The sequence below is a fragment of the Toxotes jaculatrix genome, chromosome 8, assembly GCF_017976425.1.
Source record: "Toxotes jaculatrix isolate fToxJac2 chromosome 8, fToxJac2.pri, whole genome shotgun sequence".
Lineage (NCBI taxonomy): Eukaryota > Metazoa > Chordata > Actinopteri > Toxotidae > Toxotes > Toxotes jaculatrix.
In genome coordinates, this window is record NC_054401.1 from 1,697,253 (window position 1) to 1,715,483 (window position 18,231).

Below are 18,231 nucleotides of genomic sequence, written 5' to 3' on the forward strand. Positions count from 1 at the left end.
TCAAAATGCTGCCACACAATGTTGTTGTGGACTTTTTCTTGCAAATTGCTGCTTGGAAATGTCAGTGATCTTTAATCAAGTCAGGAAGAACAACATTAATATTAGAAGATGCTGAAACATGTTTCATCCAGATGAGGCAGAAGAAGATGTGGCTTCAGTGTGTTCGCTCCATTCGGACCTCATTAGTCCTTCACACAGTCAGCATCAGCACCAGCAGAGCTCCAGAGAGAGACAGGAGGTCTCATCTATTAGGGAAGTATTATACTGTGTCTTTTACAGAGAGGAATTTCCTGTGAGTCAGATGGAGCTTCAGTCTTTAGTGCTGATGTTACATAAAGAGCTGATCATGTTGAAATGTGCTGAGGAAGAATTTTGCTCCTGGGCAGAAACAGACAAACATTAAATCCATGTTCACGTTACTGATCAAGTTTTGACTTAAAGATCAATTTGTGTGTTAAACACTAGATGTTTGTGTTTGTCAGATACATGGTAGAAATGGACAAATCTACTTGATTAGAATAAAAAATTCTGTCACTAAAAGATGAGCTGCAGCAGCATGAGCGGATGTGTCTGACCCACAGTGTGGGCTGAAACTATTAAAGGAAAGATCTTCACATCACCACACGGTATCATCTGCTGCTAATCAAAGACACATCAGTTACAAGAAAACTGAACGAAAAACCAAACACGTTTCTGTGAATATCACAGTTGGTGAGCTGTGCACCTTCATACTTCCCTTTCAGCCTTCATGTAGGATTACTGCTGAAACTTGTGCTTTGTTGAAGATGAACACAAACACACAGCAGGGGACTGTTACCTTCAAAAAGCCAAATGCTTCTTTATCTGCAGGTAAGATACTTTCTAATAGAATCAAACTTTACAGGCTTTGTGTCTGTTGTGTAGCAGTATCTAATCTTATTGTTTTCATAAGTTTCATAAGTGTTGTCTCCTCTGCCTCAGTCAGAGATCTCACTAACCTCATCAACACAAAGTCACAAATTCATTTTCACCTTCATCTTTTCTATCATGATTTTTCCAGTCTGCTCAACATATTAGGAGTAATACTGCAAATAAAGACTAATTTACTGCAGATATTTAAACACTGGTGTTTGATCTGAATTGTTTCAGAGGATATTGAAGAAGCCGTTTATGCTACTGTAGAAGCATGCAGTGAGGACAACAAACCAGTCACCTTAGGTATGTTCCTGACACAGTTTACTGCACGATAATTAACTTAAGCGTGGTTTTTTCTAGTCATCAAAATAATTAATGAACATGTGACAATGACAAAAGCTGAAATGTGAAGGTTTAGAATCACTGTGTATTTGTTATTTCAAAAGGAAGGTGTTTCTTTTCTCAATATCAAAAGTCTATAACAGAACTTGTGACTGTTTTAAAGAACACTTGACATATTCCAGCTGAATTCTTATTTGGCAGATAAGAAGTCTCCCTCCTTCACTCAGTCTGTTCCAACAATAGCAGTGAGTTGGGTTGTACTGCTTGTAATTGTGGGTCTTCATATCTACTGTGAGTATGAAGTCAAAGGTCACTCTATATCATCTGTAAGCAAACGTGTGTTGTTCTGTAACATCAACAAATGCTGACTGAAAACACCATTTATGTGACAGTTGCTTTAAGTCAAAGTTATTATTTCCTCATGTTAATGTTTTACACAGTGACAGCTCACCACTCCTTCCTGTATGTTTCACTGCAGTTACCTCTGTCATTTCTGAAAACAACAACAAGCTGAATGAAGAAATCCGTAACCTGACAACACGAAACCAGGAGCTGGAGAAAGAGAGAATCAGCTTAAAGGAAGAAATACAAAACATTCAGACAGAGTGGAATGAGCTCAACATCTCTCGAGCTCAGTGGAGCATTGATGCCTACTGCCCCAAAGAAAATAACGGTATGTTCAGATCACTTTGATTAGGTCCAAAAATGAACAATAATATGATCAATATGGAGTAATGCTGTTTCTAAGTTTGTCTCTGTTGTTTCAGGAAGACAGTGTAAAGCTTGTCAGGATGGATGGCTGAGAAACCAGTCCAGCTGCTATGTGAGAAATAACCCTGAAGATAAAAAAAATTGGAGAAACTGGGAAGAAGCTCTAGAAGACTGCAGAGTAAAGAGTTCAGATTTGGCTGTTGTAGTTAATGAACAGGAGAAGGTAATGAGAAAACACTGGGAATATTTATTAAAGCCTATATGAAATGAAAAGTATTTTCTGTAGGTCTGAACTCACTGTGAGTCTGTAGATCACAGTGAGCTTGTAGTATTTAAATATCTCTGATAACTGTCTCTCCACTGTCCTCAGACATACATCAGTAACAATAGTTGGAGCAGTTCAGGAAACAGTGGATACTGGATCGGCCTGAGAGCTGAAGATGGGAGATGGAAGTGGGTGGATGGACGTAATCTGACTGAAAGGTAAGAGACACATTGATGAACACTTTGAATCCTAAAATCTATCAGCCTTGTTCTAACCATCATGTTTTTCCCTCAGCTCCTGGACACAACCACCTGCTGACAACAGTCAATGTGTAATTTCTGTCTTAGACGAAGGATGGAAATCAGTGAACTGTAGTGACAGAAACCAATGGATCTGTGAAAAGGCAGCTTTATCTGTTTAAACACTGCAGACAAACTAGAGGTTACTAAATCATCTGTTAGGATTAATTATAAATAGGATAATGTAATAATAATAGTAATAATATAATTTATAAATATAAAATTATGAAGATTTCTGATCACAAATTGTGTTTTTGAAAAACAAAATAGAAATTTTAAAGAATTTTATTTTTCTCAGAAAAAAGGTAAAAATTAAATTTAATTATTTTTCAAAGCTGTTTGTGAATGTGCTTTGTGTGTGTGTGTGTGTGTGTGTGTGTGTGTGTGTGTGTGTGTGTGTGTGTGTGTGTGTGTGTGTGTGTGTTAGATATTAGATTATATAGGTACTGAGTCTGACTGCTGACACCAGCATCATTAATGACTTTCAATGTGCTTTTCTTCCACTCTGTTAGAGATGCAGTGCTTGCAATGTGTATGTTAGTAGATTGATGAAAGGGACCAACAACACATGGACATTTTCCATTATTGCTGCTGATTGGCCAGCAGAGGGAGCTGTGTTACCTCTCCACAACATGTCACTGGGGCGTTTGTATTCTGATGTAGAGAATATTTGTATGTACAGGTGATAGTTAGGTGTTATCTGTCTGTCTGGAAGCAAATTCATGTTTATTCTATTACAATAAATCAAAATGCTGCCACACAATGTTGTTGTGGACTTTTTCTTGCAAATTGCTGCTTGGAAATGTCAGTGATCTTTAATCAAGTCAGGAAGAACAACATTAATATTAGAAGATGCTGAAACATGTTTCATCCAGATGAGGCAGAAGAAGATGTGGCCTCAGTGTGTTCGCTCCATTCGGACCTCATTAGTCCTTCACACAGTCAGCATCAGCACCAGCAGAGCTCCAGAGAGAGACAGGAGGTCTCATCTATTAGGGAAGTATTATACTGTGTCTTTTACAGAGAGGAATTTCCTGTGAGTCAGATGGAGCTTCAGTCTTTAGTGCTGATGTTACATAAAGAGCTGATCATATTGAAATGTGCTGAGGAAGAATTTTGCTCCTGGGCAGAAACAGACAAACATTAAATCCATGTTCACATTACTGATCAAGTTTTGACTTAAAGATCAGTTTGTGTGTTAAACACTAGATGTTTGTGTTTGTCAGATGCATGGTAGAAATGGACAAATCTACTTGATTAGAATAAAAAATTCTGTCACTAAAAGATGAGCTGCAGCAGCATGAGCGGATGTGTCTGACCCACAGTGTGGGCTGAAACTATTAACACAAATATCTTCACATCACCACAAGGTATCATCTGCTGCTGAACAGAGACACAAACTGTTGCAAGAAAATATAACTAAAAACCACACACATTTCTGTGAATATCACAGTTGGTGAGCTGTGCACCTTCATACTTCCCTTTCAGCCTTCATGTAGGATTACTGCTGAAACTTTTGCTTTGTCCAAGATGAACACAAACACACAGCAGGGGACTGTTACCTTCAAAAAGCCAAATGCTTCTTTATCTGCAGGTAAGATACTTTCTAATAGAATCAAACTTTACAGGCTTTGTGTCTGTTGTGTAGCAGTATCTAATCTTATTGTTTTCATAAGTTTCATAAGTGTTGTCTCCTCTGCCTCAGTCAGAGATCTCACTAACCTCATCAACACAAAGTCACAAATTCATTTTCACTTTCATCTTTTCTATCATGATTTTTCCAGTCTGCTCAACATATTAGGAGTAATACTGCAAATAAAGACTAGTTTACTGCAGATATTTAAACACTGGTGTTTGATCTGAACTGTTTCAGAGGAAATTGAAGAAGCCATTTATGCTACTGTGGAAGTATGCAGTGAGGACAACAAACCAGACACCTCAGGTATGTTCCTGACAATTTCCTACACAGCAATTAACTTTAATGTGATTTTTCTTTTACAATCGTCAAAATGATTAATGAACATGTGACAATGACAAAAGCTGAAAATGTGAAGGTTTAGAATCACTGTGTATTTGTTATTTGAAAAGAAAGATGTTTCTTTTCTCAATATCAAAAGTCTAGAACAGAACTTGTGACTGTTTTAAAGAACACTTGACATATTCCAGCTGAATTCTTATTTGGCAGATAAGAAGTCTCCCTCCTTCACTCAGTCTGTTCCAACAATAGCAGTGAGTTGGGTTGTACTGCTTGTAATTGTGGGTCTTCATATCTACTGTGAGTATGAAGTCAAAGGTCACTCTATATCATCTGTAAGCAAACGTGTGTTGTTCTGTAACATCAACAAATGCTGACTGAAAACACCATTTATGTGACAGTTGCTTTAAGTCAAAGTTATTTTTTTTAAATATCTTTATTGTATTTCAGTGTATGTATTAGTTAAACAGCATTCATTTGTACAATGTTGTTTTGAGAGAATACATTCATAATCCTCCTCCTTTCCCCACTGAATATGACATTATTTCACTCTCTCATTCTCGCCTTATTAAAGATAATAAATGGAAAACAAAATTATAGATAAGACAAATAATAAAAACACATATTTAATTAAATTTAAGTATATGTGATACTATAACATGTACAACTTTATGTTGTATTATACATAAACAGCACTCTCAACTATTGTTGACATTAAAACATCTCAGACCAAAAGAATAATAAAGCGATACAATGCGGCCTAATGAATTTTCCAACACCTCCTGTTTAAACTGTCCAATGTCCGCATCTTTAATAAAATGTCTAAAGGGTTTCCAGATACTTTCATATACTTCCACTTTGTTTTTGAGAATATATGTTAGAGCCATACACTGTGCCATAGCAGAAAACCAAGCACCAATTTTGGGTGGGTCTACCTTTTTCCAATAAAGCGTTATCATCCTTTTGGCCTGTAGTTTAGCGAAGTCTATAAATCTGCGTTGTTGTAGTTTCAATTTAAAGTTCATTGGGTACAGGTGTAGTATAATTAACTTGGCGTTAACTGGGATGTTTAAGGATAGTATAATCTTAGTGTTACAAATGACTTCTTCCCAAAATGCTTTAATTTTGCCGCATTCCCAGATGCAATGTATAAACGTCCCTTGGGCCTCTCTACATTTAAAACAAACGTGCGGTATATTTTCATTATATTTGTTTAATTTTACAGGAGTTATGTATGTCTGCATCATCCAATTGTACTGAAGTAACTTTCAGCTAACATTTGCCAATTGCCTCTGGGAGTCAACACAGACTTGTTTCCATTCATCTTCAGATATATCCCTATTTAAATTAGATGATTCAGTAGACCCGGATGTAAGCCAATTATAGAATGTTGATATTATTCCTTTATTATAAGGTTTTTTGTAATTAGTTCCTCTAGAGAAGAGATATCTGGCACATTCACTGCGTGGTTTTGCATTGATGAAAGGAAGCTTCTTAATTGTAAATATTTAAAGAAATGCTATTTTGGGATATCATACTTGGAAGAGATCTCTTCAAAGGACATCAAAGTTCCCTCCACATACAGGTCGCCTATTTTTTTTAGTCCTTTTTTTGCTCATAGCTGAAAACCTGCATCCAACCTGCCTGGTTTGAATAGTGAGTTGCCCCAAATTGGACTAAACTGTGATATAGTGTCAGCAATTGTCATATGCGCCTTAATACTATACCAGACATTAATATGATAGGGTGAGTGGTGACTGTTTTAATTGCTTGAACGTATCTGAATGTAAATACAAATTAAGTGGTATTACACCAGAACATGATTCCATATCCACCCAGGATGGGTTGTTTCCAGAGGAGAAGTAAAACATAATAGTTCTTAATTGAGCTGCTAAGAAGTACTAGTATAGGTTAGGACATTTTAATCCTCCACTGTCATATGGGAGATACAACAACGATAGACAGACTCTAGGGCCTTTCTTATTCCAGATAAACTTTGATTAGTAAAGTAGCTTTCCTAAACATTCCAGTAGGTGGTGCCAAATGGATATTTTGAAACAAGTATAAAAATTTAGGCAAAATAGACATCTTTATTATATTTATCCTTCCAATTGTAAAAATTGGTAAAAGCATCCATCTGTCCAAATCCTTAGATGTTGATTCTATTCTACTATTGTAATTGATTGAAATAATATTCTCTAGCTGAGGTAATACTTTGATGCCCAAATATGTAAATTCAGGTGTTATTCTGAAGGTAAAAAGGTTCTGACCCAGGAGTCAAAGTTTTTACTCATGTTAATGTTTTATACAGTGACAGCTCACCACTCCTTCCTGTATGTTTCACTGCAGTTACCTCTGTCATTTCTGAAAACAACAACAAGCTGAATGAAGAAATCCTTAACCTGACAACACGAAACCAGGAGCTGGAGACACAAAACCAGGAGCTGGAGAAAGAGAGGAATGACTTCAAAGAAGAAATACAAAACATTCAGACAGAGTGGAATGAGCTCAACGTCACTCGAGCTCAGTGGAGCATTGATGCCTACTGCCCCAAAGAAAATAACAGTATGTTCAGATCACTTTGATTAGGTCCAACAATAAACAATAATACCATCAATATGGAGTAATACTGTTTCTAAGTTTGTCTCTGTTGTTTCAGTAAGACAGTGTAAAGCTTGTCAGAAGGGATGGCTGGAAGAACAGTCCAGCTGCTATGCCATTAATGACCCTCCATCTGCAGGTCAGAGAAACTGGGAAGGAGCTCTAGAAGACTGCAGAGGAAAGATTTCAGATTTGGCTGTTGTAGATAATGAACAGGAGAAGGTAATGAGAAAACACTGGGAATATTTATTAAAGCCTATATGAAATGAAAAGTATTTTCTGTAGGTCTGAACTCACTGTGAGTCTGTAGATCACAGTGAGCTTGTAGTATATAAATTTCTCTGATAACTGTCTCTCCACTGTCCTCAGAAATACATCAGTGATAACAGTTGGGGCAGTTCAGGAGACAGTGGATACTGGATCGGCCTGAGAGCTGAAGATGGGAGATGGAAGTGGGTGGATGGACGTAATCTGACTGAAAGGTAAGAGACACATTGATGAACACTTTGAATCCTAAAATCTATCAGCCTTGTTCTAACCATCATGTTTTTCCCTCAGCTCCTGGATACAACAACCTGCTGACAACGGTCAATGTGTAATTTCAGTCTATAACGAAGGATGGAAATCAGTGAGCTGTAGTGACAGAAACCGATGGATCTGTGAAAAGGCAGCTTTATCTGTTTAAACACTGCAGACAAACTAGAGGTTACTAAATCATCTGTTAGGATTAATTATAAATAGGATAATGTCAGTTGGATTATAAATATAAAATTATGAAGATTTCTGATCACAAATTTTATTTTGAAAAACAAAACTGAAAATTTGAAGGATTTTATTTTTCTCAGAAAAAAGGTAAAAATCATAGTGAATGATTTTTCAAAGCTGTGAATGTGCTTTGTTTGTGTGTGTGTGTGTGTGTGTGTGTGTGTGTGTGTGTGTGTGTGTGTGTGTGTGTGTGTGTGTGTTAGATATTAGATTATATAGGTACTGAGTCTGACTGCTGACACCAGCATCATTAATGACTTTCAATGTGCTTTTCTTCCACTCTGTTAGAGATGCAGTGCTTACAATGTGTATGTTAGTAGATTGATGAAAGGGACCAACAACACATGTACATTTTCCATTATTGCTGCTGATTGGCCAGCAGAGGGAGCTGTGTTACCTCTCCACAACATGTCACTGGGGCTGTTGTCATAAGCGTTTGTATAAATAATTCATCTCGTGTTGAGCAGAGATACAAACTTTTACAAGCAACCTGAACTAAAAACCAAACACTTTCCCGTGAATATCACAGTCGGCGAGATGTGGACTTTCATACTTCCCTTTCAACCTTTATGTTTATTACCCTCAAGCTGGGGAAATTTATCTCTGCATTGTAGCCACACCAAATGAACAAAACACAAGCATGCGCATGCAGTGGAGACACTGGGGCAGGGGGCTGTAGATGATCACAAGAAACTTGCCAAGCTGACACAGTCTTTGCTTTATTTTATGGCAGAAAATGGCCACAAGGTGTTAAAAGATAAACTGCAGCTTGTTCATTATTTTGGGCATATAGTTACTCCAGAGGGTCGTAGGTTGAGTCTGGACTGCATCCAGGTGACTCTGGATCTTCCAAAACTACAAACCAAAACACAAAAGATGTATTTTCTAGGTTTAGCAGGCTTTTGCCGCCCATGGATCTCTGATTTTGCGGAGATCTCCCACTCCTTGTATGATTTCACTCATGGGGGAAAACATTTGGCCATGACTGACTTTGTGACGTGGACTCCTGGGGCAGAAAGAGCTTTTACTGTCCTGAAACAAGCTCTAGCTAGTTCTCCATGTTTAGGACTCCCAGACTCGACTCCACCTGTAGAAAAGGCCCCAAAGTTAGAGCATATATATTCATTGTGTGATGTCCTGTAGATGTAGTGTTGGTCGGCTCACTTTGGGACGGCTCCCTCTGCTGGCTGAATCGGGTAACTGGCGGCGTTCAGACAGAGTTGATGTGTCGGCAGAGAGAGTGAAGCTGTGGTTTAGCGGTTCATTAATGTCACGGCGAGTGGGTGAAATGCGAGTACGTGTATATATCGTTGACTGACTGTGTTACGTTGTGCAGCTTAAAATCATTCTGTTGTTCGGCGGTGTAACTTTAGCACTTTGCCATGTTAGCACTGTTGTAGCATTCAGCTCGCCCCCTCGGACCGCGTGCACGTCACGTAGCGGCACGTCGTGTTTATTGTTATTATTTTGGGCCGTTAGTGTGACGTTTGCACGAGCGCTATGTTGTTTATATGTGTGTTAATGTGCTAGTTGTCAGGTGAAATGTGTAAGAGCTGGGATAATGGGACTCAGAGGCAAATAGAGATGTAGCAGTGTCAGTATTCTTTATGTTACGTTTATTGAATATTAAGCTTTAATTCTTCTTTCATTTGCTGTACTATGTTACTTTATTTGATATAGAAAACCACGTGACCTCCCTGCCTGCAAAGAGAAATAAATCACCTGAACTATCCATCACCTGCCTCTTCATTGGATGCTCTGGAACAGAGATGTATAGGGAAGTTTTTAAGAGCTTATCAATTAGCAATCCATCAGTGCTGCTCAGTTTGTCTGAATGCAGATATTTATTTTCACCATGTTTGTGCTCAAGAAAAAAACAAAACGTATCACACATGTGCATCTTCACTCTCAGGAGAAAGAAATGGGCAAATTTACTTGATTGTAACAAAAACATTCTCTCAGTTGGTAAAAGGTGAGCTGCAGCAGCGTGAGAGGACATGTCTGACCCACAGTGTGGGCAAAAACTATTAAAACAGGCGACTTCCTGTCACAACAGCTTAACATTCGCTGTCAATCAGAGACAAAAACTGTTGCAAGAATGTACATGTGTGACTATCACAGTTGGTGAGCTGTGCACATTCATACTTCCCTTTCAGCCTTCATGTAGGATTACTGCTGAAACTTTTGCTTTGTCCAAGATGAACACAAACACACAGCAGGGGACTGTTACCTTCAAAAAGCCAAATGCTTCTTTATCTGCAGGTAAGATACTTTCTAATAGAATCAAACTTTACAGGCTTTGTGTCTGTTGTGTAGCAGTATCTAATCTTATTGTTTTCATAAGTTTCATAAGTGTTGTCTCCTCTGCCTCAGTCAGAGATCTCACTAACCTCATCAACACAAAGTCACAAATTCATTTTCACTTTCATCTTTTCTATCATGATTTTTCCAGTCTGCTCAACATATTAGGAGTAATACTGCAAATAAAGACTAGTTTACTGCAGATATTTAAACACTGGTGTTTGATCTGAACTGTTTCAGAGGAAATTGAAGAAGCCATTTATGCTACTGTGGAAGTATGCAGTGAGGACAACAAACCAGACACCTCAGGTATGTTCCTGACAATTTCCTACACAGCAATTAACTTTAATGTGATTTTTCTTTTACAATCGTCAAAATGATTAATGAACATGTGACAATGACAAAAGCTGAAAATGTGAAGGTTTAGAATCACTGTGTATTTGTTATTTGAAAAGAAAGATGTTTCTTTTCTCAATATCAAAAGTCTAGAACAGAACTTGTGACTGTTTTAAAGAACACTTGACATATTCCAGCTGAATTCTTATTTGGCAGATAAGAAGTCTCCCTCCTTCACTCAGTCTGTTCCAACAATAGCAGTGAGTTGGGTTGTACTGCTTGTAATTGTGGGTCTTCATATCTACTGTGAGTATGAAGTCAAAGGTCACTCTATATCATCTGTAAGCAAACGTGTGTTGTTCTGTAACATCAACAAATGCTGACTGAAAACACCATTTATGTGACAGTTGCTTTAAGTCAAAGTTATTTTTTTTAAATATCTTTATTGTATTTCAGTGTATGTATTAGTTAAACAGCATTCATTTGTACAATGTTGTTTTGAGAGAATACATTCATAATCCTCCTCCTTTCCCCACTGAATATGACATTATTTCACTCTCTCATTCTCGCCTTATTAAAGATAATAAATGGAAAACAAAATTATAGATAAGACAAATAATAAAAACACATATTTAATTAAATTTAAGTATATGTGATACTATAACATGTACAACTTTATGTTGTATTATACATAAACAGCACTCTCAACTATTGTTGACATTAAAACATCTCAGACCAAAAGAATAATAAAGCGATACAATGCGGCCTAATGAATTTTCCAACACCTCCTGTTTAAACTGTCCAATGTCCGCATCTTTAATAAAATGTCTAAAGGGTTTCCAGATACTTTCATATACTTCCACTTTGTTTTTGAGAATATATGTTAGAGCCATACATTGTGCCATAGCAGAAAACCAAGCACCAATTTTGGGTGGGTCTACCTTTTTCCAATAAAGCGTTATCATCCTTTTGGCCTGTAGTTTAGCGAAGTCTATAAATCTGCGTTGTTGTAGTTTCAATTTAAAGTTCATTGGGTACAGGTGTAGTATAATTAACTTGGCGTTAACTGGGATGTTTAAGGATAGTATAATCTTAGTGTTACAAATGACTTCTTCCCAAAATGCTTTAATTTTGCCGCATTCCCAGATGCAATGTATAAACGTCCCTTGGGCCTCTCTACATTTAAAACAAACGTGCGGTATATTTTCATTATATTTGTTTAATTTTACAGGAGTTATGTATGTCTGCATCATCCAATTGTACTGAAGTAACTTTCAGCTAACATTTGCCAATTGCCTCTGGGAGTCAACACAGACTTGTTTCCATTCATCTTCAGATATATCCCTATTTAAATTAGATGATTCAGTAGACCCGGATGTAAGCCAATTATAGAATGTTGATATTATTCCTTTATTATAAGGTTTTTTGTAATTAGTTCCTCTAGAGAAGAGATATCTGGCACATTCACTGCGTGGTTTTGCATTGATGAAAGGAAGCTTCTTAATTGTAAATATTTAAAGAAATGCTATTTTGGGATATCATACTTGGAAGAGATCTCTTCAAAGGACATCAAAGTTCCCTCCACATACAGGTCGCCTATTTTTTTTAGTCCTTTTTTTGCTCATAGCTGAAAACCTGCATCCAACCTGCCTGGTTTGAATAGTGAGTTGCCCCAAATTGGACTAAACTGTGATATAGTGTCAGCAATTGTCATATGCGCCTTAATACTATACCAGACATTAATATGATAGGGTGAGTGGTGACTGTTTTAATTGCTTGAACGTATCTGAATGTAAATACAAATTAAGTGGTATTACACCAGAACATGATTCCATATCCACCCAGGATGGGTTGTTTCCAGAGGAGAAGTAAAACATAATAGTTCTTAATTGAGCTGCTAAGAAGTACTAGTATAGGTTAGGACATTTTAATCCTCCACTGTCATATGGGAGATACAACAACGATAGACAGACTCTAGGGCCTTTCTTATTCCAGATAAACTTTGATTAGTAAAGTAGCTTTCCTAAACATTCCAGTAGGTGGTGCCAAATGGATATTTTGAAACAAGTATAAAAATTTAGGCAAAATAGACATCTTTATTATATTTATCCTTCCAATTGTAAAAATTGGTAAAAGCATCCATCTGTCCAAATCCTTAGATGTTGATTCTATTCTACTATTGTAATTGATTGAAATAATATTCTCTAGCTGAGGTAATACTTTGATGCCCAAATATGTAAATTCAGGTGTTATTCTGAAGGTAAAAAGGTTCTGACCCAGGAGTCAAAGTTTTTACTCATGTTAATGTTTTATACAGTGACAGCTCACCACTCCTTCCTGTATGTTTCACTGCAGTTACCTCTGTCATTTCTGAAAACAACAACAAGCTGAATGAAGAAATCCTTAACCTGACAACACGAAACCAGGAGCTGGAGACACAAAACCAGGAGCTGGAGAAAGAGAGGAATGACTTCAAAGAAGAAATACAAAACATTCAGACAGAGTGGAATGAGCTCAACGTCACTCGAGCTCAGTGGAGCATTGATGCCTACTGCCCCAAAGAAAATAACAGTATGTTCAGATCACTTTGATTAGGTCCAACAATAAACAATAATACCATCAATATGGAGTAATACTGTTTCTAAGTTTGTCTCTGTTGTTTCAGTAAGACAGTGTAAAGCTTGTCAGAAGGGATGGCTGGAAGAACAGTCCAGCTGCTATGCCATTAATGACCCTCCATCTGCAGGTCAGAGAAACTGGGAAGGAGCTCTAGAAGACTGCAGAGGAAAGATTTCAGATTTGGCTGTTGTAGATAATGAACAGGAGAAGGTAATGAGAAAACACTGGGAATATTTATTAAAGCCTATATGAAATGAAAAGTATTTTCTGTAGGTCTGAACTCACTGTGAGTCTGTAGATCACAGTGAGCTTGTAGTATATAAATTTCTCTGATAACTGTCTCTCCACTGTCCTCAGAAATACATCAGTGATAACAGTTGGGGCAGTTCAGGAGACAGTGGATACTGGATCGGCCTGAGAGCTGAAGATGGGAGATGGAAGTGGGTGGATGGACGTAATCTGACTGAAAGGTAAGAGACACATTGATGAACACTTTGAATCCTAAAATCTATCAGCCTTGTTCTAACCATCATGTTTTTCCCTCAGCTCCTGGATACAACAACCTGCCAACAACGGTCAATGTGTAATTTCAGTCTATAACGAAGGATGGAAATCAGTGAGCTGTAGTGACAGAAACCGATGGATCTGTGAAAAGGCAGCTTTATCTGTTTAAACACTGCAGACAAACTAGAGGTTACTAAATCATCTGTTAGGATTAATTATAAATAGGATAATGTCAGTTGGATTATAAATATAAAATTATGAAGATTTCTGATCACAAATTTTATTTTGAAAAACAAAACTGAAAATTTGAAGGATTTTATTTTTCTCAGAAAAAAGGTAAAAATCATAGTGAATGATTTTTCAAAGCTGTGAATGTGCTTTGTTTGTGTGTGTGTGTGTGTGTGTGTGTGTGTGTGTGTGTGTGTGTGTGTGTGTGTGTGTGTGTGTGTGTGTGTGTGTTAGATATTAGATTATATAGGTACTGAGTCTGACTGCTGACACCAGCATCATTAATGACTTTCAATGTGCTTTTCTTCCACTCTGTTAGAGATGCAGTGCTTACAATGTGTATGTTAGTAGATTGATGAAAGGGACCAACAACACATGTACATTTTCCATTATTGCTGCTGATTGGCCAGCAGAGGGAGCTGTGTTACCTCTCCACAACATGTCACTGGGGCTGTTGTCATAAGCGTTTGTATAAATAATTCATCTCGTGTTGAGCAGAGATACAAACTTTTACAAGCAACCTGAACTAAAAACCAAACACTTTCCCGTGAATATCACAGTCGGCGAGATGTGGACTTTCATACTTCCCTTTCAACCTTTATGTTTATTACCCTCAAGCTGGGGAAATTTATCTCTGCATTGTAGCCACACCAAATGAACAAAACACAAGCATGCGCATGCAGTGGAGACACTGGGGCAGGGGGCTGTAGATGATCACAAGAAACTTGCCAAGCTGACACAGTCTTTGCTTTATTTTATGGCAGAAAATGGCCACAAGGTGTTAAAAGATAAACTGCAGCTTGTTCATTATTTTGGGCATATAGTTACTCCAGAGGGTCGTAGGTTGAGTCTGGACTGCATCCAGGTGACTCTGGATCTTCCAAAACTACAAACCAAAACACAAAAGATGTATTTTCTAGGTTTAGCAGGCTTTTGCCGCCCATGGATCTCTGATTTTGCGGAGATCTCCCACTCCTTGTATGATTTCACTCATGGGGGAAAACATTTGGCCATGACTGACTTTGTGACGTGGACTCCTGGGGCAGAAAGAGCTTTTACTGTCCTGAAACAAGCTCTAGCTAGTTCTCCATGTTTAGGACTCCCAGACTCGACTCCACCTGTAGAAAAGGCCCCAAAGTTAGAGCATATATATTCATTGTGTGATGTCCTGTAGATGTAGTGTTGGTCGGCTCACTTTGGGACGGCTCCCTCTGCTGGCTGAATCGGGTAACTGGCGGCGTTCAGACAGAGTTGATGTGTCGGCAGAGAGAGTGAAGCTGTGGTTTAGCGGTTCATTAATGTCACGGCGAGTGGGTGAAATGCGAGTACGTGTATATATCGTTGACTGACTGTGTTACGTTGTGCAGCTTAAAATCATTCTGTTGTTCGGCGGTGTAACTTTAGCACTTTGCCATGTTAGCACTGTTGTAGCATTCAGCTCGCCCCCTCGGACCGCGTGCACGTCACGTAGCGGCACGTCGTGTTTATTGTTATTATTTTGGGCCGTTAGTGTGACGTTTGCACGAGCGCTATGTTGTTTATATGTGTGTTAATGTGCTAGTTGTCAGGTGAAATGTGTAAGAGCTGGGATAATGGGACTCAGAGGCAAATAGAGATGTAGCAGTGTCAGTATTCTTTATGTTACGTTTATTGAATATTAAGCTTTAATTCTTCTTTCATTTGCTGTACTATGTTACTTTATTTGATATAGAAAACCACGTGACCTCCCTGCCTGCAAAGAGAAATAAATCACCTGAACTATCCATCACCTGCCTCTTCATTGGATGCTCTGGAACAGAGATGTATAGGGAAGTTTTTAAGAGCTTATCAATTAGCAATCCATCAGTGCTGCTCAGTTTGTCTGAATGCAGATATTTATTTTCACCATGTTTGTGCTCAAGAAAAAAACAAAACGTATCACACATGTGCATCTTCACTCTCAGGAGAAAGAAATGGGCAAATTTACTTGATTGTAACAAAAACATTCTCTCAGTTGGTAAAAGGTGAGCTGCAGCAGCGTGAGAGGACATGTCTGACCCACAGTGTGGGCAAAAACTATTAAAACAGGCGACTTCCTGTCACAACAGCTTAACATTCGCTGTCAATCAGAGACAAAAACTGTTGCAAGAATGTACATGTGTGACTATCACAGTTGGTGAGCTGTGCACATTCATACTTCCCTTTCAGCCTTCATGTAGGATTACTGCTGAAACTTTTGCTTTGTCCAAGATGAACACAAACACACAGCAGGGGACTGTTACCTTCAAAAAGCCAAATGCTTCTTTATCTGCAGGTAAGATACTTTCTAATAGAATCAAACTTTACAGGCTTTGTGTGTGTTTTCACCTTCATCTTTTCTATCATGATTTTTCCAGTCTGCTCAACATATTAGGAGTAATACTGCAAATAAAGACTAATTTTCTGCAGATATTTAAACACTAGTGTTTGATCTGAACTGTTTCAGAGAAAGTTGAAGAAGCCGTTTATGCTACTGTAGCAGTACGCACTGTGGACAAAATGCCAGTCACCTTAGGTATGTTCCTGACACAGTTTACTGCACAATAACTTGTATGATTTTTCTCTTACAATTATCAAAATGATTAATGAACATGTGACAATGACAAAGGCTGAAAATGTGAAGGTTTAGAATCACTGTGTATTTGTTATTTCAAAAGGAAGATGTTTCTTTTCTCAATATCAAAAGTCTAGAACAGAACTTGTGACTGTTTTAAAGAACACTTGACATATTCCAGCTGAATTCTTATTTGGCAGATAAGAAGTCTCCCTCCTTCACTCAGTCTGTTCCAACAATAGCAGTGAGTTGGGTTGTACTGCTTGTAATTGTGGGTCTTCATATCTACTGTGAGTATGAAGTCAAAGGTGACTCTATATCATCTGTAAGCAAACGTGTGTTGTTCTGTAACATCAACAAATGCTGACTGAAAACACCATTTATGTGACAGTTGCTTTAAGTCAAAGTCATTATTTCCTCATGTTAATGTTTTACACGGTGACAGCTCACCACTCCTTCCTGTATGTTTCACTGCAGTTACCTCTGTCATTTCTGAAAACAACAACAAGCTGAATGAAGAAATCCTTAACCTGACAACACGAAACCAGGAGCTGGAGACACGAAACCAGGAACTAGAGACTCAAAAGCAGGAGCTGGAGAAACGAAACCAGGAGCATGAGAAACGAAACCAGGAGCTGGAGAAAGAGAGGAACAACTTGACAGAAAAAATACAAAACATTCAGACAGAGTGGAATGAGCTCAACATCACTCGAACTCAGTGGAGCATTGATTCCTACTGCCCCAAAAAAAGCAACCGTATGTTCAGATCACTTTGATTAGGTCCAAAAATGACCAAAAATGTGATCAATATGGAGTAAAGCTGTTTCTAAGTTTGTCTCTGTTGTTTCAGCAAGACAGTGTAAAGCCTGTGAGGAGGGCTGGCTGATAGAACAGTCCAGCTGCTATGTGATTTTTGATGCTCAACCTCCAGGTCAGAGAAACTGGGAAGGAGCTCGAGAAGACTGCAGAGGAAAGATTTCAGATTTGGCTGTTGTAGTTAATGAACAGGAGAAGGTAATGAGAAAACACTGTGAATATATATTAAAGCCTATATGAAATGAAATGCATTTTCTGTAGGTCTGAACTCACTGTGAGTCTGTAGATCACAGTGAGCTTGTAGTATTTAAATATCTCTGATAACTGTCTCTCCACTGTCCTCAGAAATACATCATTGAGCACAGTTGGGGCAGTTCAGGAGACAAGGGATACTGGATCGGCCTGAGAGCTGAAGATGGGAGATGGAAGTGGGTGGATGGACGTAATCTGACTGAAAGGTAAGAGACACATTGATGAACACTTTGAATCCTAAAATCTATCAGCCTTGGTCTAACCATCATGTTTTTTCCTCAGCTCCTGGATACAACAACCTGCTATCAACGGTCAATGTGTAATTTCTGTCGAGAACAGAGGATGGAAATCAGCGAGCTGTAGTGACAGAAACCGATGGATCTGCAAAAAGGCGGCTTTATCTGTTTAAACAATGGACGTGGAATGCTTACAATTTGTATATTAGTAGATTGATGAAAGGGACCAGGGACAAGGTTTCCTACATGTACACATTATTACTGCTGATTGGCCAACACAACATGGCTTCTGATCAGTCTCTCCGCAATATGTTAGTGGAGCTATTGTCATAAGTATTTGTATGCTGATGTAGAGAATATTTTTATATAATTTTATTATTATGTTGCAATAATTACATTTGATTATGATTTTTAAATCTCTAATTTGACAACAGCATTAGCAAGGATTAAAACTGCAGACCGCATGTGTTAGACTTGATGATTAGGCAAGCTCCATTTTTACGGGCTAAATTCAA

The 18,231-nt window shown here is 38.1% G+C and overlaps 3 protein-coding genes across 4 annotated transcripts in view; all 3 read left to right on the forward strand.

The window, feature by feature from the left end:
- Positions 1 to 7,772, forward strand: part of LOC121185501 (CD209 antigen-like protein A) — an 18,188-nt gene extending 10,416 nt beyond the window's left edge. Inside the window, exons 5-7 of the mRNA XM_041043705.1 lie at positions 7,146 to 7,309; positions 7,457 to 7,569; positions 7,646 to 7,772. Of these exons, the coding sequence (XP_040899639.1) occupies positions 7,146 to 7,309; positions 7,457 to 7,569; positions 7,646 to 7,772 (404 nt within the window). The remainder of the gene's footprint in view (positions 1 to 7,145; positions 7,310 to 7,456; positions 7,570 to 7,645) is intronic.
- A 2,179-nt stretch (positions 7,773 to 9,951) lies between these two features.
- Positions 9,952 to 13,781, forward strand: LOC121185502 (natural killer cells antigen CD94-like). The gene is made up of 6 exons (XM_041043706.1): positions 9,952 to 10,114; positions 10,706 to 10,795; positions 12,845 to 13,060; positions 13,155 to 13,318; positions 13,466 to 13,578; positions 13,655 to 13,781. The coding sequence occupies exons 1-6, from the start codon at positions 10,051 to 10,053 to the stop codon at positions 13,779 to 13,781; spliced, it is 774 nt and encodes a 257-aa protein (XP_040899640.1). The 5' UTR covers positions 9,952 to 10,050.
- Positions 13,782 to 15,985: 2,204 nt separating this feature from the next.
- On the forward strand, positions 15,986 to 18,132 carry LOC121185500 (CD209 antigen-like protein A). 2 transcript variants are annotated; one of them, XM_041043702.1, is made up of 7 exons: positions 15,986 to 16,133; positions 16,305 to 16,373; positions 16,613 to 16,702; positions 16,890 to 17,168; positions 17,263 to 17,426; positions 17,574 to 17,686; positions 17,763 to 18,132. In XM_041043702.1, exons 1-7 carry the CDS (start codon positions 16,070 to 16,072, stop codon positions 17,887 to 17,889), a joined length of 906 nt encoding a protein of 301 aa, XP_040899636.1. In that variant the 5' UTR covers positions 15,986 to 16,069; the 3' UTR covers positions 17,890 to 18,132. The 2 variants fall into 2 exon arrangements, with proteins under 2 accessions (XP_040899636.1, XP_040899637.1); XM_041043703.1 differs by lacking the exon at positions 16,305 to 16,373 and having other exon boundaries at positions 15,991 to 16,133.
- The last annotated feature ends 99 nt before the right edge of the window (positions 18,133 to 18,231 follow it).

What these genes read in the sequence shown, in the direction of transcription:
- LOC121185500 (XM_041043702.1), top strand. Translation starts at nt 16,070, where the DNA reads ATGAACACAAACACACAGCAGGGGACTGTTACCTTCAAAAAGCCAAAT. An exon ending in CTGCCCCAAAAAAAGCAACC is followed by an intron (nt 17,169 to 17,262) that starts GTATGTTCAGAT and finishes CTGTTGTTTCAG; the next exon opens with CAAGACAGTGTAAAGCCTGT. An exon ending in GGACGTAATCTGACTGAAAG is followed by an intron (nt 17,687 to 17,762) that starts GTAAGAGACACA and finishes TTTTTTCCTCAG; the next exon opens with CTCCTGGATACAACAACCTG.
- LOC121185502 (XM_041043706.1), top strand. Translation starts at nt 10,051, where the DNA reads ATGAACACAAACACACAGCAGGGGACTGTTACCTTCAAAAAGCCAAAT. An exon ending in TAGATAATGAACAGGAGAAG is followed by an intron (nt 13,319 to 13,465) that starts GTAATGAGAAAA and finishes CACTGTCCTCAG; the next exon opens with AAATACATCAGTGATAACAG. An exon ending in GGACGTAATCTGACTGAAAG is followed by an intron (nt 13,579 to 13,654) that starts GTAAGAGACACA and finishes TTTTTCCCTCAG; the next exon opens with CTCCTGGATACAACAACCTG.